The sequence below is a fragment of the Atractosteus spatula genome, chromosome 2 (genome assembly GCF_055471065.1).
Source record: "Atractosteus spatula isolate fAtrSpa1 chromosome 2, fAtrSpa1.hap1, whole genome shotgun sequence".
Taxonomy (NCBI): domain Eukaryota; kingdom Metazoa; phylum Chordata; class Actinopteri; order Semionotiformes; family Lepisosteidae; genus Atractosteus; species Atractosteus spatula.
Window position 1 is genome coordinate 49,659,257 of NC_142707.1, and position 21,803 is coordinate 49,681,059.

Below are 21,803 nucleotides of genomic sequence, written 5' to 3' on the forward strand. Positions count from 1 at the left end.
GCGCTTTGAGTGGAGTGTCCAGAAAAGCACTATATAAGTGTAAGCAATTATTATTATTATTATAAACTGTCTGCATCAAGCACGACCTATCGGATTTCACTGGACCCTGAGCGCCCCCGTCTCCAGCTCCGGAGCCCTGATCCTGCTCGTGTCCGTTGTCACTCAGGATGTCACTCCTACAGCAGACAGGGATGGTCAGTACGGGCCGGTGCTCTGTGGACGTGGTAAAAACACGGAGCGCATCTGGGTGGGACACGGAGGACTCTGGCAGTCAGCTCCAGAGACACTCAGTAAAAAGGCCATGTCTTTACTCTCTGCAGGACGAGGGCTGCGTGTTGAAGGACATGCAATCTGCGTCGATCTTCCACAGGTCGGCAGCTGCTGCTTAAAAAAGAGCCGAACCGTTTCCTAAGTACTGATTAAACATACAGCTGGCCCAGTTAAGATCCCCAGGACAGGAGAACTTAAGGCTGGGAGTGGGTGTGCAGGCCCTCCTAATGAGTCCCCTCGGGCACAAGCGGACTCCTGCGTGCCCACAGCGTGACAATTCCACACACAGTCTCCTCCCCTTTAAGAGCGCACTGCCGGGCGGGGGCGGGGCCGCGGCTGCGCGCCGGATGTTGTTGTGGAGGCAGCAGGAACAGCTGAGAGCCAGACCACAACAAGACGCTGCGGACAGACCCGGGGTTCACGACGCACCCCGACAGCGGAAACACGACCAGAGAGCGGGCGGCACCGAGCCCAGGACCTCACAGACACACACCGTCGAGAGGTGAGGTCCTGAGCCCCCACCAGCGCTGGTTTTCGGGTTGGTTCCGAGCCGTTTTCCGTGACGGGGCTGCGGGTCACCGACACAGATCCGGGCCCGGCAGCCAGCTGGCGTAAATCCGCTCGAAGCGTCGGGCTCGGCTGTGTGTCGAGTCGCCTGGTGGCCTAGGGGCAGGGCCGTACGAGCCTGCTTCCAGCCGTACGGACGGACCAGCGACAACCCACTGGTGTGGAGTCCCGAGTAGGGGGGGGTCTGTGCAGCTCCCCCCGCCTCCGGGCGACCCCACTCGGCCTTGTGTGTGTGTGTGTGCGTGTTTTCGCTTGATAAGGGCGGACAGAGACGGCTGTTGTCTTCAGGCAGCAACAGGCAGCCAGAGTGCGAGACGGGCTGTCTGTTGCTGCTTAGTGATAACAACGACAGCAGTATAGCACTTCCGCTCCTGCGGGTCGTTTCGTCGAGTTTTCTTCTGGGGGTGTCGATTGTGTGTGTGTGTGTGTGAGGGGGGGGTTCGTCAGCTGCAGCGGCGTGGCTGCCCTCCTCTCGGCGGCCGCGTCACGCGTGCGCGTGTGTTTGTGTACATGTACAGTCGCGAGTGGAGGGGGGGGAGACGGAGACTCGTGAGAACGCAGCTTTCACTGCGTGTTTCTGCCCTGCCGTGCTGTCCCCGTCCTGAAGGACGCGGTGGGTTTGTAAGGCGCCCTGGACAGCAGTCCTCTCTGGGCGCAGGATCATCGCTGCGTCAGCTGTCTCTCTCTCCCTCGGGCTTTGTTTCTGTGAGAACTGGGAAAGTGCGTTTTTCACAGAGGTACAGTTAGTACAGAGGCCCCGCTGTGAGTCCCGGGTCTCTCTGTCTCTCTCTCTCTTTATGTCACTGACGCATTCAAAACCGCACTTTCCCAATTGTGTTATTCACAGAGGTAGAACAATGTCGTGCCCGCAGGTAGACCAGATGCATAGAGCCCACAGTTGCAGTGAACAGCTCCGTAGTAGTATAGGACTGCACAGGTACAGGAAGTAAAGGGGGAGCACAAGGGGGCTCTGGTGTCCTCAGTCTTGGTCCCACAGACGGCAGCGTCGCTCCGCTGGCTCCTCAGACAAGCATCTCTGACCCTGCAGCTGCTCTTGCTTCAGTAGTGAAGGCTTCTCCGTACGCCTTCTGTAGGGAAGGAGCTGAAATCAATTAAAGACCCAAATCAAAATGGCAGCCAGGGTGATTCAACTCCCAAATTATCTGCAGGGTTTATTGCATCAGCAGGATCTCATATCTTAATCTGCACTCTGATGAAGACCGGCTCCACACAGAGGGACAGAGCCTCTCGCTCTGATGAAGACCGGCTCCACACAGGGGGACAGAGCCTCTCGCTGTGATGAAGACCGGCTCCACACAGGGGGACAGAGCCTCTCGCTGTGATGAAGACCGGCTCCACACAGGGGGACAGAGCCTCTCGCTCTGATGAAGACCGGCTCCACACAGGGGGACAGAGCCTCTCGCTCTGATGAAGACCGGCTCCACACAGGGGGACGGAGCCTCTCGCTCTGATGAAGACCGGCTCCACACAGGGGGACGGAGCCTCTCGCTCTGATGAAGACCGGCTCCACACAGGGGGACGGAGCCTCTCGCTCTGATGAAGACCGGCTCCACACAGGGGGACGGAGCCTCTCGCTCTGATGAAGACCGGCTCCAAACAGGGGGACGGAACCTCTCGCTCTGATGAAGACCGGCTCCACACAGGGGGACGGAGCCTCTCGCTCTGATGAAGACCGGCTCCACACAGGGGGACAGAGCCTCTCGCTCTGATGAAGACCGGCTCCACACAGGGGGACGGAGCCTCTCGCTCTGATGAAGACCGGCTCCACACAGGGGGACGGAGCCTCTCGCTCTGATGAAGACCGGCTCCACACAGGGGGACGGAGCTTCTCGCCGTGATGAAGACCGTGCTCCACACAGGGGGACGGAGCCTCTCGCTCTGATGAAGACCGGCTCCACACAGGGGGACGGAGCAGCAACATGTCTGTGCAGCTCGCTGGCCGAGTCCATTAGAGACTCTGCCACTGTCAACACTTTGTGGGTAGCGTGTGCTGTGTGTATTGTAAGGCCCTTTGAGTGTTTTAAAAAATGCTACCAGTATTATTTCAGTTTTAGTTTTGGCAGTAGTAGCACTTTGAGGAGCTGAGATGGTATTAGTTGGAAGAGCAGGGCTGTTCTCAACTGAAGTCTTACAGAGACAGTCTCTGACCAGATGGGGGCGCTCCTCCCTTCAGCTTCCAGTGAACAAGCAGGACCAGGAGTGACTGCAGCTCCTCTGTGATGGCATAGCAGCTGGATTGCACGTCTGTATGGATCAGCTGGAAAGGATTAGTAACAGCCGATGTGTGATTTTTGTTAATTCTGTTGGCAAATCATGTAGATTTAATCCATCTATTTTTTGACCGCTTTATCCAGTACAGGGTCATGAGGGGAGCTGGAGCCTATCCCATCAAGCAACAGGTGCAAAGCATGATACCCCTGGTTGGGAGGCCTGTCCATCATAGGGCACCCACAGACACACTCATACCAAGGCCAATTCTCCCAAGAACTAATTAACCTGCCAGTGGTGCATATATCTGGGCTGTGGGAGGAAACGAGACATACCTGGGAGACCATGCAAACTCCACCCAGACCAACTGCCCCAGAACTGATCCACTTGTCTAACATGAACTGTTGTGCTCCTTTAACCTACTGTTGGATGTCTTAATAGCATGAATAATGGGGGATATACGTAGGTTGTTTATAAATACTTGGGCTTACAAACTAAAGTTACGGGTTATTCTGTCCCTGTATCTTAGCTGTCAGATCAGGGGACGTATTTCTGCAGCCCATCTGGCCCATTTAGTTTTGAGTATTGGGCTGATCCCAGGATCTCATGTCCTACTTTCTTTCATGTGACCACAGGATTGGCTGAAACCACATTGCTGGGTAACTTGTTCCATACTCCCACTACTCTTTGGGTAAAGTAGTGCCGACCACATTAAACCACTCCTTCTATGCTCAGCTGGAAAGAAGCAAGTCGGTTATATTTTGGCCTCCTGTTAACTGGCTAGTGTTGAACTGAGGGCAGCAGCCACATTTTGCAGTGTTGCTGGTGTAGTCTGGGGTTGTGGCTCTCCTGTCTCACTGTTTCCTCTTGCCCTTCCTGCCTCAGCTGTAGGCCACAGCACAGCCGAGCGCGATGGGGCGGATCTTCCTGGACCACATCGGCGGAACGCGGCTGTTCTCCTGCGCCAACTGCGACACCATCCTGACCAACCGCTCCGAGCTCATCTCCACGCGCTTCACCGGCGCCACTGGCCGCGCCTTCCTCTTCAACAAGGCATGGCTCCCCGTCCGCCGTGCCTCGCAGGGCTGGGACCAGTTACTGAGGAGCACTGATGTAGTCCAGGCACTAGCATGCTGCCACACAAATGCATTTAAGAAGAAAGTAAAGGCAGTTCTTTTGAAGGATTTTTCAAGTATACCAGCTGAGCAGAGTGTGACGGGATAGGAGCTCGCTGAGCTTGAAGCACAGAGTAGTGTGAAATGACACAACAGCTCTCTCTGGGGGTGGGCTAGAAGCACAGAGCAGTGTGTGATGGGACAGAGTTCTCTCTAGGAGCACAGAGCAGTGTGTGATGGGACAGCAGCTCTCTCTGAGGTTGAGCTAGGAGCACAGAGCAGTGTGTGATGGGACAGAGCTCTCTCTAGAAGCACAGAGCGGTGTGTGATGGGACAGAGCTCTCTCTAGAAGCACAGAGCGGTGTGTGATGGGACAGCAGCTCTCTCTAGGAGCGCAGAGCAGTGTGTGATGGGACAGCAGCTCTCTCTGAGGTTGAGCTAGGAGCACAGAGCAGTGTGACGGGTCAACAGCTCTCTCTGGTACTCAGGAGCTGAGCAGTGTGCAATAAGGCAGGTGAGCTCTTGGTTTTAGTGCGTGTTTAGGTCAGTGTGGTTGAATTCACCACATCAGTAATAAGTGATTCGCCAGTTACACTGTGGCTCCTTAGGTCCAGGATTGGAGACCCCAGAACTGAAGGTCCCAGCCTTGGAAGGAGCGTACAGCTGTAGGTGCCAATGTAAGGCTTGTGCGTGTCACCCCCAGGTGGTGAACCTGCAGTACAGCGAAGTGCAGGACCGCGTCATGCTGACGGGCAGACACATGGTGCGCGACGTCAGCTGCAAGAACTGCAACAGCAAGCTGGGCTGGATCTACGAGTTTGCCACGGAGGACAGCCAGCGCTACAAGGAGGGCCGCGTGATCCTGGAGAGGGCGCTGGTGAGGGAGAGCGAGGGCTTCGAGGAGCACGTGCCCTCTGACAACTCCTGAGCGCAGTCCAGCCGTCAGGCCGCGCCCCCCAGCAGCCAGCGTCGCGTCCGCCGAACACCCGCACCCCCATCTGCTGCTCGCCGCGAGAATCGACTCATTCCGACCGACCGATCGCTGCTGTTGCACTGTCACGGGCTGCTGCCACCCCAGACTCCGAGGGATTGTTTCTGTACCTGGCCCACAGCCTGTCGCCCCGCATCTACACCACCCTCGCCCACCCCCACAGAGCCCCCAGCCCAGAAACACTGCTGCCAGGGGGGGAGTCGCGGACAGCGAGAGGGGAGGGGAACAGGACTGTTGCAGGGAGTGAGAGTGCGCGAGAGGAGGGGAACAGGACCGTTGTGGGGAGTGAGGGGAGTGGGACCGGGGCATTATAGGGAGTGAGTGTCGGGGGGGTGGCACCATTGCGGAGTGCGAGAGGGGAGGGGAACAGGACCGTTGAGGGGATAGAGAGAGTGGGGGGGGGTGGGACTGTTGCGGGGAGTGAGGGGGGAGGGGGGACAGGACTGTTGAGGGGATAGAGAGAGTGGGGGGGGGTGGGACTGTTGCGGGGAGTGAGGGGGGAGGGGGGACAGGACTGTTGAGGGGATAGAGAGAGTGGGGGGGGTGGGACTGTTGCGGGGAGTGAGGGGGGAGGGGGGACAGGACTGTTGAGGGGATAGAGAGAGTGGGGGGGGGTGGGACTGTTGCGGGGAGTGAGGGGGGAGGGGGGACAGGACTGTTGAGGGGATAGAGAGAGTGGGGTGGGGGTGGGACTGTTGCGGGGAGTGAGGGGGGAGGGGGGACAGGACTGTTGAGGGGATAGAGGGAGTGAGGGGGGAGGGGGAACGGGACTGTTGCAGAGAGAGAGGTATCGGTGTGCGTGATGGGACTGAGGTCGAGCTGGGGGGAGCTGCAGTTCAAGCCAGCAAAGAGAGTGGGTTCTGGCCACTGGTGGAGTTATTGTCCCCATCTTGTCCAAATCTTGCTCCCTTGTCCCTTTGGTTCCCCTTTGCTTCGTTCTGCTTAGTCCCTGTGGGAATCAGGTGGCCTCCCTGGCTCTGGGGCACCCCAGGAGTGCTGTACAGCGGAAGGCCGGGTGCCCGTGGTGGCAGGTGGCACCTGTCCCTTTCAGGACACTGTGGCGGAGGTACGCTGGGGCAGCAAGCAGGTGTCCTCTGCTCACACTGGACAGAGCAGGAGCACAAGGTGACATTGGGTGGGAACAGCGTTTGTGTTATGTCTGAGGTCGCGGTAGTGCAGGCTTGTGCGGTGCTGTGCTGGGTGCCGCTACTGTTCTCTGGTGTTGAAGTGGAGATTCCCAGTGCTGGCGAGACGAGGAAGGTTACTGCTGCTCGTTTGCTTGCCAGGCTCTTGGGTTGGTCACTTGCAGGTCTCCCACTCTCTCCAGGCCCCTGCTGAGTGCGATCGGATGAAACCCCGTCTCCTCACTTTTCCCAATCTGCTGACCACTGGCTTGTTATCCTCAGAGGTCGAGGTCAGCTGGGATGGCTTTGAAGTGGTCAGGAGGAACACAGTGACAGAGGCATCAGGCCACAACGAGCAGGCGATCAGTGCGAACATACCTGAGCCCGTGTCTGGTTTGTACAGCTGTGCCTCCTCTCTCTCTGCACAGGCGTGTGGTTGGTCTTCTTCCCAGAGCAGATTGAGTTGTTTATTCTGGTTGCTCCCTCCCGGCGTGCAGGCAGCAGTGTGTCTGTGGGGGGTCTGCGGTGGATGTGGCTCTGTACTGGCCGATTGTGATGTGGGAAGAAAGAGGACCCCTCCCACAGGACACAGAACCCTGCCCTTTTCCCCGCCACCTGCCTGATCACAGCCCCTCACCTCGCCCATACCATCGTGCAGCTGGTGGAAAAACTGATTGTCGTGATCTGTTATTAATCTGTTCTTACTATTGCTGTTATGGTTATTTTTTCTTTCTTTGAGGCAAAGATCTGAGTGAGAATGTTTTTCTCTTCTGATTTTGTTTTCCTCTGTAGTGGCATTTATTAATAAATTGACTAGTCATGCTGACCAGAGGTGTCTTCCTGCGGTAGTGGGCAGATACACGGTCTGCCAAAGTATAGGTGGGCATGTTGTGGAGATTAGAAACATGTACAGTGCCCAGAGACCACAAGGGGGAACTACAGGAAAGAACGAAACAAGAACAGGAGTCACTTCTTTACCCAAAGAGAGGTGGGGGTGTGGAACAAACTGCCCAGCTATGCTATTGAAGCTGATATCCTGGTTTCTTTCAAGAAACGGGTTGAGATCCTGGACTCAGTTGACCATTAACTGCTGCAGTAACTAGAAGATGGGTTGACTGGGTCCTCTCATTTGTACGCTCTCTTGAAGGAGAGGGAATCTTGTCTCCTAGAGACAGATGGAGCTGAGGAACTTGAAGGGTGAGTAACTGTTCTCCATAGGTCAGGGCTCCCTCTCGAGGAGGAGCTTCTACTGCTGCAGTCTGTGGAAACAGCCTGGTCAGTGAGGGGGAACGGCAGGGGGGAGAGTGCTGGAAAGCTGGGGCCGCCACACTCCCTTGTGTAATACCTGTAACAAGCAGATCCTGGAAGGGTGAGTAGATAGGGGTTAAACAGATGCAACAAGGACTGTCCATTCATCTCAAGGCTTCCATTAGTTCACTTAAAAATGGTGTCCTGGACAGTTTGTTGCCTGAGTAAGGGAGCATCCAGAGACAATCCAATACTGCAGTAGGGTGCACAGGGACACTGTACTGTAGGAGGGAATGTCCTTCAGCTGAGAGTTGTTTGTCAGCAGTGTTAAACTGGTTGTCCTGGATGAACTCCACTCTACATGATCGCCTGGAATTTCCCCTTAATTTACCTACTGTGGTAGTTTCTCCCCCTCCCCTCCTGGTCTGCTGTATGTCTCCCACAGGGGCTGCAGGTGGGGAGGGGGGGGAGGTTGCAGGCAGTAGATGCCATCCCCATGTCCAAAGGATCTGGTCCAGTCCTTTCTTTAACCAGCCCACAGCCTGGGCTTCAACAGTGTGGCTGGATCCCTGTTTCACACACCTACAACCCTCTGTGTAAAGAGGTTTTGAGGGGTGAGTCAGTTCATTCTTAGTTTCCACTTGTCCTTTTACAGCTGGGCCTGAAGCTGTCCCCCCCTGGGTGCTCACTACCTTTGCATGCTTGCGTCCTGTCTGAGACCGACTAAACTTTCGATTCCAGGGCAGAAATATATATTTTTTAATTTGGTGATTGAGACTGCACTGTATTGTAAGAGAGCTCTTGCCAAAGCATTGTCTGATTGTCCCATTGATAGAACATGACTTTCCCTGACTTGCATTGTGCACTTTTCACCACCTATCCCCAATATTATTGACCGTTCCGCAGCTTCACTACACTGAGGCCCTAGAAACCCCCAAATCCCTTACTTAAAGGAGTGCAGGTAGTCCTTGTGCAGGCCGTGTTCCTGCTGCAGTCTGCAGTGTGTGTGTGTGCACTCCCAGCCTCTCCAAGAAAAACACTATTCTTCAGAGACTGTGTGAGAGAGCATTCTTCTCCAGACATTCTGCAACAGGCTAAACTGAACAGTGTCCACAGTGCTACTTCTCCAGCTGTAAGTCTATCGGTGGCCACTAGAGGGAGGCGAAGGGATGTGTAATGGCCAGCTGATCTCAGTTTCCAGTCAGTTCCAACCTCCCTGGTCTTGGCCTGGCCATAGAGGACAGGCAGTGCTCCCACTGCCAGCAGGGAGAAATAGACAGAGATGCACTTCCTACTGTCCCTGGAACCTGTGAGAGCAGACTGGGAAACATACCTGTCCTGTCCCCACTGAGGGGACTGTGGGAGACACACATGCTTACCTCGGCTGTCTCATCAAATACAGTAACTATGAAATACACAACCCCACCCATCATCCCCCCCAACTCCCTTTAACTCTGGTCTCCAGCCCCACCCTCCCTCAAGGAACTGAGTCCAGCGGCCCCCGAGCTCTCGGTCCCCACAGCCTTCCTGCTTAGCGACTGAGGCACTCTGGAGATCACCCCTGCAGCACCAGGCCTGGGTCACTCTCGCCGTGAGGAGTGAGATCACCCTGCAGCAGCTGGCCTGGGTCACTCTCGGCATGAGGGGAGAGAGATCACCCTGCAGCAGCTAGCCTGGGTCTCTCGGTGTGAGTAGAGTGATCACCCTGCAGCAACAGCTGGCCTGGGTCACTCTCGGCATGAGGGGAGAGAGAGATCACCCTGCAGCAGCTAGCCTGGGTCTCTCGGTGTGAGTAGAGTGATCACCCTGCAGCAGCAGCTGGCCTGGGTCACTCTCGGCATGAGGGGAGAGAGAGATCACCCTGCAGCAGCTGGCCTGGGTCACTCGGCGTGAGTAGAGTGATCACCTTGCAGCAACAGCTGGCCTGGGTCACTCTCGGCATGAGGGGAGAGAGATCACCCTGCAGCAGCTGGCCTGGGTCACTCGGCGTGAGTAGAGTGATCACCTTGCAGCAACAGCTGGCCTGGGTCACTCTCGGCATGAGGGGAGAGAGAGATCACCCTGCAGCAGCTAGCCTGGGTCTCTCGGTGTGAGTAGAGTGATCACCCTGCAGCAGCAGCTGGCCTGGGTCACTCTCGGCATGAGGGGAGAGAGAGATCACCCTGCAGCAGCTGGCCTGGGTCACTCGGCGTGAGTAGAGTGATCACCCTGCAGCAGCAGCTGGCCTGGAGGGAGGAACACCAGGAAGGACAGGACACAGGGGGAGGGCTGGGTTAAAGAAATGATTTAATGTTGCAGCCGCGCCCCTGCTGGAGGACAGATTTACACAGAGCACGCACACCGCAGGATCACCGGCCGGGTCCCACAGCCCTGCCACCGGGGGCGCTGCAGGCCTGAGATTCTCCTGCACTGACAGGCAGGGGGTATCAGTCTGTACAAACACCGGGGTCAGTCCACCCCCACCTGCTCAGGCCACCTTATAGACACTGCGGGCTTCTGCCAGTCCTCAGTATGGCTCTGCAGCACAGTGGCGCCGCCCTAAAGGCCACCATGGGGTACAACACCCGACCGACAGTATGGATCGACCCAAGATGCTACTCTGTTTTTATCTGTATAAAACTGAACTTTTTAAAATAAAATCCAAAGAAATGAAAAAAATATATAAATTCTCCTTTCTTTGCGTCCTTATATTTGTGTCGCTCGGTCTTCACTCCTCCTCACTCTCGTTCTCTGGCTCCAAGTCCGAGTCGCCATTGAGCTTCATTTCCACATTCATCTCTTCCTCCTCTTCCTCGCTGCCTTTATCTGACGTCTCCTCCATCTCCTGCTCGTCCTCCTCCCAGTTCTGCAGGGCAGGGAAACGGAACAAGATATTAATTCCACAAGATCAAGAGCCATTCAGCCCAGCCTGCTTGGTAGTAGTTAACTGATCCAACTGTCTTGAAGTCAGGCTATCGTCTTCAACAGCATGGCTAAGGATAGTTCCACACTCCCACCACTCTGTGTGTAAAGAAGTGCCTCCTGACCTTGTTACCTTTGTTTCCTTGTGTTTAGGAAGCAGGAATTTCATTTTCTTTCACCTGAGCAGCACCCTGCTGCCCCCATCACGTGACTCACCTCTGAATCTTCATCAGCCAGCCCGTCATCCCCAGAGCCTTCCTCTCCCTCATCGGAGGAGTCTGCAGGAAGAGCAGAGAGGCAGTGTCCATCACAGAGCCCTTTCACCTGCACCGCACCAACACCGGGGCCCACACCAGAACAGAACCCAGCGCTGCCCAGACCCGCCCCACTGTGGACCGTGGGGGTGCGGGAAGCCCCAGACCCGCCCCGCCCCACTGAAGGAGGGATCAATCGACTGTTCGTGTGTGTTTGTGTGTGTGTGACAGAGACAGGCTCTCACACACTGGGACACACACACAAACACAACAGAATCTGGAATGCTACAGAACCCTAAACAGACAATACACACTAGCCGAATATTTGACCAAGATCAGAAACAGCAAACAGAAACAGACCCTGAGGAAGTACAGGCTCAGTGACCACAGCCTGGCCATAGAAACTGGGCGACACAGGCAGACCTGGCTGCCCAGAGAGGACAGGCTGTGCTCCCACTGCCAGCGGGGAGAAATAGAGACAGAGGTGCACTTCCTACTGCACTGTGACAGATACTCTGGGATTAGAGAAACATTCTTCCCTAAATTCAGAAATCTAGTCCCAGAGTTCCCACACCTGCCAGAATCACAATGGGTCCCAATCCTACTGGGAGAGGGAGGAGGAAACTCAGCTGAACTGGCAGCCCAGTATGTGATCTCCTGTCACAGCCTGAGGAACAGTGAGCCTGTCTCTCAATAATGCTCCCTATGTTTAGATGTAAATATCTTATTACTGTGTATGTATTGTAAATGTCTGTAGATTTGTTTTATTTTAATTGTATTTGTTTTGCTTTGGCAACACTGAATCTGCTCACTGGTCATGCCAATAAAGCATCATGAATTTAACTGACAGGTGACGTGTGTGTGTGTTTGGGGACAGGCAGAGATAGGCGGCGGGGGGGTTCATGTGTGCATGTGGGCAAACAGCCCTCTCACCTTCCTCGTAGACCAGTTTAGCGGTCCTGTCCAGCTCGGTGATGGCGCAGGACTGCTCCACGGCCGCAACCTGAGGGAGGGGAGGAAAGAGGAAAGGATCAGGACAGCGCTGGCCCGGGTCCATGGGTAAAGAGCTCCAGTCAGAAACGCTTCCTCTCGCAACCCTTGCATGCCGTGTCACTGTTCTCCCAGCTCCGACTTATCCCCCTGGGTGGACATCTTCGGAACACAGCTCAGGGCGCTTGGAGTCTCCCCTGGGCTGGACCAAGGAGGTGAAGCGCCCTGGGCACCAGTCCTTTCACTGCAGGGACCCGTCTGGTCTTCCAGCAAGACCAAGCCCTGACCGCAGCCTGTACAGCTTCCTGCTGGGATTTGCGTGTTGCAGAGATCAGTCAAGTCTGACGGATAGGGTGGCAGCAGGAGGCTGAGATTACCTGTGTGACCAGCAGGTACAACTTGCCGTGCAGTCTGGTCAGCTTCTGGAACGTCTTGATTCTGCTTTCAATCATGTGGTACAGCACACCCAGACGAGACACCAGGTCCGGTTGCTGCAGAAGCCCAGAAACAGCAGAGTCAGATCAGAGCCAGACTCACGGGCGGCAGGGGAGACAGCACCTCTTACAGCCCCTCTCCCCCATCGCCCCCTCGTCCCCACTCAGCCAAGACTCACCGTGGACAAGTAGGAGACGTGCTGTGTGAGGACAGCCTTCAGCCAGCGAACCATCAGCAAGGCACTGTGGGGGAGAGAGAGACTGGTTAGCACAGCACGCACACACACGGCACTGGAGGAGGAGACTGTGAGCTCAGCGCACACACACACACACCTCTGTCCTTTTCACACACACGGGGCTGGAGGAGGAGACTGTGAGCTCAGCGCACACACACACGGCGCTGGAGGAGGAGACTGTGAGCTCAGCGCGCACACACACACACGGCGCTGGAGGAGGAGACTGTGAGCTCAGCGCGCACACACACACACGGCGCTGGAGGAGGAGACTGTGAGCTCAGCGCGCACACACACACACGGCGCTGGAGGAGGAGACTGTGAGCTCAGCGCGCACACACACGGCGCTGGAGGAGGAGACTGTGAGCTCAGCGCACACACACACACACGGCACTGGAGGAGGAGACTGCGAGCTCAGCGCGCGCGCACACACACACACGGCGCTGGAGGAGGAGACTGAACTCAGCGCGCGCACACACACACACGGCGCTGGAGGAGGAGACTGAACTCAGCGCGCACACAGGGGAACGAGCACCAGTGTTGAGACTCACTCACCTGTTTGGGTGGCCCTGCATCCTGTGTGTCAGCTGAAAGACAGGTGAGGATTGGCAGTGAGAGGCAAGACAAGAACCAGACATTCAATTCAACCCGGCAGACAGACTCCCCAGGTCTGTGCAGCGACTCCGCCCCACCGGTGAGCACTCACCTCTTCCACCAAGGGGAGGACGGCAGGGATCGGTAACCTGGCAACAGTCGTCTTTATCAACGGCTCCTTCTTGGTCTGGAAGACTTTCTGCAGATCAGAGGGACAAGAGGTCAGCCCTGAGCACACTCACCCGCAGGTACTGCAACATCTAGAGACAGGGCACCGGTGGGTTTTTAACACAGCACTGCGTCCTTCGTAACAGGAAATCCCTTAGGACAGCTTAACACCTCTCCATGAGCGCTTCAATCATATTCTCTTCTCACTGAATAGTAAACAAATGTCTTCAACTTACAATTGTGCTGAGAACAACAGCTACATGTCCACCCTGATCCCTGACACTGAGGCGCAGTCTGCACCGAGGTGACCCGACACTGAGGCGCAGTCTGCACCGAGGTGACCCGACACTGAGGCGTAATGAGGTGCAGTCTGCACCGAGGTGACCCGACACTGAGGCGCAGTCTGCACCGAGGTGACCCGACACTGAGGCGCAGTCTGCACCGAGGTGACCCGACACTGAGGCGCAGTCTGCACCGAGGTGACCCGACACTGAGGCGCAGTCTGCACCGAGGTGACCCGACACTGAGGCGTAATGAGGCGCAGTCTGCACCGAGGTGACCCGACACTGAGGCGCAGTCTGCACCGAGGTGACCCGACACTGAGGCGTAATGAGGCGCAGTCTGCACCGAGGTGACCCGACACTGAGGCGCAGTCTGCACCGAGGTGACCCGACACTGAGGCGTAATGAGGCGCAGTCTGCACCGAGGTGACCCGACACTGAGGCGCAGTCTGCACCGAGGTCACCCGACACTGAGGCGCAGCCTGCACCGAGGTCACCCGACACTGAGGCGCAGTCTGCACCGAGGTGACCTGACACTGAGGCGTGATGAGGCGCAGTCTGCACCGAGTTGACCTGACACTGAGGCGTAATGAGGTGCAGTCTGCACCCAGGTGACCTGACACACTGCCGCCCACCAGCAGAGGGGGGTGGGACTCACGTTCAGGATGTCTGGGTCTTTGCTCTCCAGGCCCTGGACCAGCAGAACGGCGCAGCTGTCGGTCTGCAGGGAGGGGGTGCCCCCGGGGACCCCCTTGCCTCCGGGGGCCGGGGACAGGTCCATCTCTCCCAGCCGCTCCTCAATGGACTTCTACCGCAGGAGAGACAAGGAACACAGGAGACTGAGAGTGGAACACATCCAGAGCAGATGAGCAACACACAGCTTAACACACGCTGACCCCACCCCACCCCCTACCACCCACACCGGCCCCACTCCCTACTGCCCCCCAGCCTCACCCACACCGACCCCACTCCCTACTGCCCCCCAGCCTCACCCACACCGACCCCCACTCCCTACTGGTGCTCTCGGTACTCAGCTATCATCGCACCTCGGCCAGAGTGGAACCAGGTTTCCTCTTCTCCGTTTCTGAGGGGACGGATTTAACAGGAGCTCGGTGCCCAGGAAACCCTGGAACGAGGACTTTGGCATCTGATTTGATGGTGGGGGTTTTCACCTGTGGAGGAAGTACAAGAGGAGAAAAGGGTAGCACAAAATATGACTTTTGGTTAGGTTTTCTGTCCATTCCTGTCCCTTTTGGCTCCTCCTTTCAACAGGAAACTGCACTTCAGATCAGTTTGACTGTCAGCCAGGCCTGCAGCACTTTCTATCTGACAAGAAAAGAACCCCGATTTCAAACTTTAATGTTCTCTACAAGAGCCCGAGCTGGCCCACCAGTTCCCAGCCCCACCCCCAGTGGTTACCTTGGTGACAGCCGTGTCCACGGTGAGCTTCAGAGCGGCGCGGACGTCCCTGACCAGACAGACATGTCTCTCGGCCGTGTTCACCTTCTGCGGCGAGAATCAAGGACAGAGTTACTGTACAGGCACCCCCAACTGCACACCACACCGCAACCCCGACCCTGGCACGGGCTCAGCCCCACGGCGCCCCCGCGGTCCTCACCGCGCGCTCGATGACGGGCTGCAGGTGGTTGCCGTATGCCAGCAGCAGCCCCTGCTGCTCCGAGCCCAGAGCAGCAGCCAGAACCGGGACCGGTACCGGAGAGTCGCCTGCTGAGGACACCTGGAGCGAGCAGGTGGGGGACAGCGGCTTCTTACAGGCCCTGAGGGAGAGAGAGTCAGACAGGGAGAGACTCACTACACACAAAACACACCCAGTACCTGACCAAAAGAACACCAGTGACTGGCCATGGAAACAGCACACAGGCAGACCTGGCTGTCCAGAGAGGACAGGCTTTGCTCCCACTGCCAGCGGGGAGAAATAGAGACAGAGGGGCACTTCCTACTGCACTGTGACAGATACTCTGGGATTAGACAAACATTCTTCCCCAAATTTACAAATAATACAGTGTGTGATCAGTGAGGAACAGACAGTGAGCCTGTTTCTCAATAATAATAATAATAATAATAATAATAATAATAATAATAATACAGTGTGTGATCTCCTGTCCCAGCCTGAGGAACAGTGAGCCTGTTTCGCAATAATAATAATAATAATAATAATAATAATAATAATAATAATACAGTGTGTGATCTCCTGTCCCAGCCTGAGGAACAGACAGTGAGCCTGTCTCTTAATAATAATAATAATACAGTGTGTGATCTCCTGTCCCAGCCTGAGGAACAGTGAGCCTGTCTCTCAGTAATAATAATAATACAGTGTGTGATCTCCTGTCCCAGCCTGAGGAACAGTGAGCCTGTTTCTCAATAATAATAATAATAATAATAATAATACAGTGTGTGATCTCCTGTCCCAGCCTGAGGAACAGTGAGCCTGTTTCTCAATAATAATAATAATAATAATAATATAGTGTTTGATCTCCTGTCCCAGCCTGAGGAAGAGAGCCTCTCAAATATTCTGTTGTGAATGTTTTTGCTAATTGCTTGAATAAGACAGGAAGGGACGGAGTTGCAGTGTCACTCACCCATTGAGAACGTGCTCGAAGAGGTGCAGCTGTCCGTCCTTACACACCACAGCCAGCCTGACCGCCTGCGGGGACAAAGAGTCAGGAGAGAGTCGGGGGACGCACGTCGGGGACGCGGCCAGAGAGAGTTGGGGACGGAGGAGGGTGTGCTGACCTCGTCCTTGCTGTCGGAAGGCACCAGGTCGATGTGCAGCGGCTCGTCTGTGAGGGTGAAGGACACCACGGCGTTCTTGTCCTTCCCGTCTGCCCGGACCTGCCTGGGAGGGGCAGAGGGAGGACAGGCTGGTCACGCGGGCCTGTACGCAGGGCGCCGAGCCGCGCCGCGCAGGGCCTGCTGGGACAGCTCTTACCACACGCTGAGCAGCCGGTCGTGCGCCGCTCCGGACACGAAGTACAGGCCGTCGCTGTCAGGGGGGCGAGTGGTGGCGAAGCCCAGGGTCGTCACGGCCGTGGAGTGTCCCGTGAACCGCTGGCAGGGGGAGAGGACCGGCAGCTCGAATCAGATCAGGGCGATCCCGCTCCACCGCCCCCCCTACCCCACCAGACCAGACCAGACCCGGCTTCTACTGAAGACAAGGGCAGCTGACAGCCACTGCGTCATAAAACACCGCCGAACCTGAGCAGTGAGCAAGGACCACTCTCCCAGCCTGTGCCCAAGCTGCGCAGATCTCAGCTCAGCAGGACCGGCCGGGTCAGTACTGGGGCAGGGCACCTCCTGGGAGAACCAGGCCGCTGCCGAGAGTGGTGTGGTGGACCAGTAGCTCTTCCTTCTGGCCCAGTGAGATGACCAGGGATGCTGTCCTACCTAATGAGACGTCACACTGAGCTCCTGACTCCTTGGCGATCAGAGGCCCCAGGGGTAGACCTCCGTTTGTAAGAGGAGGGGTGTCCTGACTAAACTCCTCTCTGATCTGTACCTCTGTTCTCCCTAAAGATCTCTTTTCATGTAGCTGGTGAAGCAGTTTCATCAGACTCGTTACCAACAGGTTCCAGTTAAAATTCCCAGGAATGTTTTACAGAATGTTACACAAACCCACTCATCACATACTAAAGCGTCTCCTTCGAAAACTGCGTCTTTCAAATACTTCCTGATGCCCAAAGAGCACCTTGAGAACTCAAGGTCAGCTGGCCCCTGGAGGAAAGTGGTCACTCACCCGGTACACCTCCTTGGTCTCCAGGTCCCACATCTTGATGGTCTGTCCTGCTGACACCAGCAGTCGGCCGTCCGGGCTGATACAGAGACTGGTCACTGCACCACGGTCCGCCTTCCACTTGCTGAAAGAGAAGCGGGCAGTGAGAGAGGGGGCACAGACAGACAGTACTGACCACCGTGTCCTGCCACTCAGACAGACAGACAGGGTGCAGACAGACAGTACTGACCACCATGTCCTGCCACTCAGACAGACAGACAGACAATACTGACCACCGTGTCCTGCCACTCAGACAGACAGACAGTACTGACCACCGTGTCCTGCCACTCAGACAGACAGACAGGGCGCAGACAGACAGTACTGACCACCATGTCCTGCCACTCAGACAGACAGACAGGGCGCAGACAGACAGTACTGACCACCGTGTCCTGCCACACAGACAGACAGACAGACAGACAGACAGACAATACTGACCACCGTGTCCTGCCACTCAGACAGACAGACAGACAGGGCACAGACAGACAGTACTGACCACCGTGTCCTGCCACTCAGACAGACAGACAGACAGACAGACAGACAGACAGACAGACAGACAGACAGACAGACAGACAGACAGACAGACAGACAGACAGACAGACAGACAGACAATACTGACCACCGTGTCCTGCCACTCAGACAGACAGACAGGGTGCAGACAGACAGTACTGACCACCGTGTCCTGCCACTCAGACAGACAGACAATACTGACCACCGTGTCCTGCCACTCAGACAGACAGACAATACTGACCACCGTGTCCTGCCACTCAGACAGACAGAGACAGGGTGCAGACAGACAGTACTGACCACCGTGTCCTGCCACTCAGACAGACAGGGTGCAAACAGACAGTACTGACCACCGAGTCCTGCCACTCAGACAGACAGACAATACTGACCACCGTGTCCTGCCACTCAGACAGACAGACAGACAGGGTGCAGACAGACAGTACTGACCACCGTGTCCTGCCACTCAGACAGACAGACAATACTGACCACCGTGTCCTGCCACTCAGACAGACAGACAGGGCGCAGACAGACAGTACTGACCACCGTGTCCTGCCACTCAGACAGACAGACAGACAGGGTGCAGACAGACAGTACTGACCACCGTGTCCTGCCACTCAGACAGACAGACAGGGTGCAGACAGACAGTACTGACCACCGAGTCCTGCCACTCAGACAGACAGGGTGCAGACAGACAGTACTGACCACTGTGTCCTGCCACTCAGACAGACAGGGTGCAGACAGACAGTACTGACCACCGTGTCCTGCCACTCAGACAGACAGGGTGCAGACAGACAGTACTGACCACCGTGTCCTGCCACTCAGACAGACAGACAGACAGGGTGCAGACAGACAGTACTGACCACCGTGTCCTGCCACTCAGACAGACAGACAATACCGACCACCGTGTCTTGCCACTCAGACAGACAGACAGGGCGCAGACAGACAGTACTGACCACCGTGTCCTGCCAGTCTGCAGGTCCCACTCTGCGATGTGAGAATCGTTGGAGCTGCTGTACAGGGTGCTGCCATCTGGGTGCCACCTCACGCTGTTCACACGGTCGCTGTGGGCGCCCTCCTGCATGTGGGGAGGAGAGGCTGCCTTAATCTGACACGTCCGCACCCAGTACGTCAGTGCTGTGAGCAAACAAGCCTCTGCTCCTACCCTGGTGCTCTCCCCTCCTCCACAGGTGCCCCATGGTCAGATTCCCCCTCCCCTGATGTCCAGTGCCTCCAGTGTGCCCAGTCTCACCAGTGTGCTGTGAAGAGTGCCCTTTGCAGTGCTGTAGATGAGCACGCTGCCCGCCACAGTGCCCAGCGCCAGGAAGTCAGCCTTCTCGACTGCTGGCCCCGCCTCCGAGCGCCGCTTCTTCCTCTGAGGCCCTTCCTGCGGACAGAGCAGAGCGTGACAGCGGGCCCATTCGAACCCAGGACAGAGCAGAGCAGAGCGACACAGAGGGCCCATTCGAACCCAGGACAGAGCAGAGCAGAGCGACACAGAGGGCCCATTCGAACCCAGGACAGAGCAGAGCAGAGCGACACAGAGGGCCCATTCGAACCCAGGACAGAGCAGAGCGTGACAGAGGGCTCATTCGAACCCAGGACAGAGCAGAGCGACACAGAGGGCCCATTCGAACCCAGGACAGAGCAGAGCAGAGCGACACAGAGGGCCCAGGACAGGTGCAAAAGCAGAGCATGATAGGTCAATAAATTAGGGTAACAATCACCACCTGCGTCATTAAAGTGCTTTAACGTGACTACAGATGTATCAGTCTCTGTGAGCTCGGCCAGACACTGAAATCCATTTCAATCCACAGCTCAAGATCACAAAGAGCCGGGAGTCTCTCAAGTCAGGAGGACGCGACAGAGGCACGGGTCCGGCGAGGGCCTGTCCAGACCGTCCCCCCACACTGAGCGGCAGGCAGCTGGACAGACGCCTCTGTGAGGACCGCAGGGAGGCTGAGGCCCAGGTTGTCACTGCCTCACACCGGCGAGCGCAGAGACCCACACAGAACATCACCCGGGCAGCTCGGTGCCTGCAGGCTGAGCCCTGGAGTCAAGAACCACACCGAACACTCATCCTGCAGGAGGAAGGCTCTGATCCGCCACACCAGCACCAAGGAAGAGAGCGACACCGCCGTGTCCTAGAAGGACTCACGATTAGTGAATCCCCGGACTGATGGTGTCCATACTGAAGGATCTGAACAACGAACAATGTACTCGTTAGTCTGATCCCCGATTAAGGTTATGCATCACTGCATCTTTGCATGCCTTTTCCCTCTTTCTATATTACGGCCTGTTACTCGTGCATCTTGCAGTTGCCTGAATTCCTCAGATGTTGTCAGTCGCCGAGAGAGACTAAGAGACCCTGAAGGATGGAATGGGTAACCCTGCCAGGCCACAGAGATACACTGGAGAAAATTGGTTCCCAACATAAGGCATACAGGGCATGCTGCCCCTTACAGGGCTGCTGTGGGAAGAGAGTTCATAGACAGGACAAGATTATCAATGATGGAGTCCCCTGTTGCCATAGGGATCTCCTGATTTGGCATGAGGTTTCTGTTATGAAGATGAGGGAGAGTAGGATAAAGTATTATGGGATGTACAACAGGTAGGAAGATGAGTTAGCAAGACGCTATTTAATCATAGTAAAGAGCATTGTGTTAACCAATTAGGTCCAGGTAAGCTGACGTATTGATGGGGGAATATTTAGTCACCCCTATTAGAAATGTATTAGTACATGCAGCTTGCTTAGTTTGTGGAGACTCCAGATCTGTCAGCTTGTGGAAATTCGCAATGCATTTCCAATTAAAGGGAAAAACTCAGTCTGGTTCACCTATTGCCAACTGGCACAACCTGATGCTTACATTTCTAACTATACACCAGGATATGAGAGATGTAATTCAGAAGACATTAACACAGCTCTTCCAGCTGTCCCTCAAGACAGGGCTCGTACCAGGGACTGCAGAACTGCTATTGTAGAGCTCATCCTCAAAAGGAGTGATAAAACTGACCCAAATTTCTATAGATCAATAACTATTATAACTGCATTAATTGACTTTTTACATTACAGTCCCATAAGTAAGGGTTCCCAGTTTCCAGAAAATAGGAGAACAGTCCTGTTACAACAGGGGCTACAGTCCCAGTGCAGTAGAACAGTCCCAGTACAGGAGAACAGTCCTGTTACAACAGGGGCTACAGTCCCAGTACAGGAGAACAGGGGCTATAGAGAGTGATAATGACGATCGACACATTTTAAAATAATTCACATGAACCGCAACAGGAGGGAGATGTAGTAAGAGGCCAACAACAAAACAGTAGGGACCCGGCTCGCCCCAAGCCGCCAGGTACACTCTCACTACCGCACACCCCGGAACCAGGTGAACCTCGAGTCTCTGGCCCACCGGGGACCGGTACCTCTTTTTCAGAACCCCCTGGACATCTGAACTAACGTGCACGTAAAATGACGGACGTGCGCCACACCACTTTCACAAACATCTCTTCACAATCTTTACTAAAAATCTTCTTTTACTGATCAAGCCAGTGTTTTTGCTCCGGCGTGGACGCAGACCGTGTGAAAGCGTGAAAGTGGGGCTCTTGCTGCGCTCCATCCCTCACACGCCGCGCGACCATGTGGGGTGAGGGAACATGTGCGACTGCAGCAGGACGGCAGGCGGAAGACGAGCCGAGAGTTTCAACCACCTCGCCGGCAGGCTGCGCTCAGCACGGCCCCGCCAGGGCAAGGGATCCGGGCCGAACCCGGTCCAAACCCTCTTTATAGCCCCAGAAGACAACTAGGCCCTGTTCGTAGAGAACTCCACAGAAAACAAGCGCCCCCCCGCGCGTACCTTCTCTGTCCGGCATGGTCCCCAAGAAATGCAGGAACAGGTGGCGCTCAGATGGGCGGAAGGCACGTATTCCTGGTGCAGCGTGTTGCTTTGTGTGTCCCAGATCCTCAGCCGGCCGTCCTGTGCACATACCGCTAGATACTGGCGCGATTTAGGAGAAAAAGCGCTAGGGAAAACCAGCGAAGCGCTGCCTCCGTCGGCCGCCATTGCTGTGGAGCTGCGTTTGCTCAGAAGGAAGCCAGGAGCCAAGGGGACACGTGTTATG

General features: G+C 55.9%; 2 protein-coding genes across 3 annotated transcripts; one reads left to right on the forward strand and one right to left on the reverse strand.

Moving 5' to 3' along the window:
* Positions 1-641: 641 nt before the first annotated feature.
* ypel5 (yippee-like 5) lies at positions 642-5,547 on the forward strand. Of its 2 annotated transcripts, XM_088909669.1 has the most exons (4): positions 642-772; positions 3,213-3,257; positions 3,952-4,119; positions 4,885-5,547. In XM_088909669.1, exons 3-4 carry the CDS (start codon positions 3,979-3,981, stop codon positions 5,107-5,109), a joined length of 366 nt encoding a protein of 121 aa, XP_088765795.1. In that variant the 5' UTR covers positions 642-772; positions 3,213-3,257; positions 3,952-3,978; the 3' UTR covers positions 5,110-5,547. The 2 variants fall into 2 exon arrangements, with proteins under 2 accessions (XP_088765795.1, XP_088765794.1); XM_088909668.1 differs by lacking the exon at positions 3,213-3,257.
* A 4,266-nt stretch (positions 5,548-9,813) lies between these two features.
* Positions 9,814-21,780, reverse strand: wdr43 (WD repeat domain 43). The gene is made up of 18 exons (XM_088931475.1): positions 21,539-21,780; positions 18,943-19,077; positions 18,647-18,768; positions 17,154-17,274; positions 16,350-16,468; positions 16,154-16,256; positions 16,000-16,064; positions 15,018-15,177; positions 14,819-14,905; positions 14,446-14,571; positions 14,058-14,207; positions 13,063-13,149; positions 12,912-12,943; positions 12,303-12,366; positions 12,067-12,180; positions 11,633-11,702; positions 10,662-10,723; positions 9,814-10,389 (listed from the first exon to the last, which is right to left on the reverse strand). Exons 1-18 carry the CDS (start codon positions 21,743-21,745, stop codon positions 10,252-10,254), a joined length of 1,962 nt encoding a protein of 653 aa, XP_088787601.1. The 5' UTR covers positions 21,746-21,780; the 3' UTR covers positions 9,814-10,251.
* Positions 21,781-21,803: the final 23 nt, after the last annotated feature.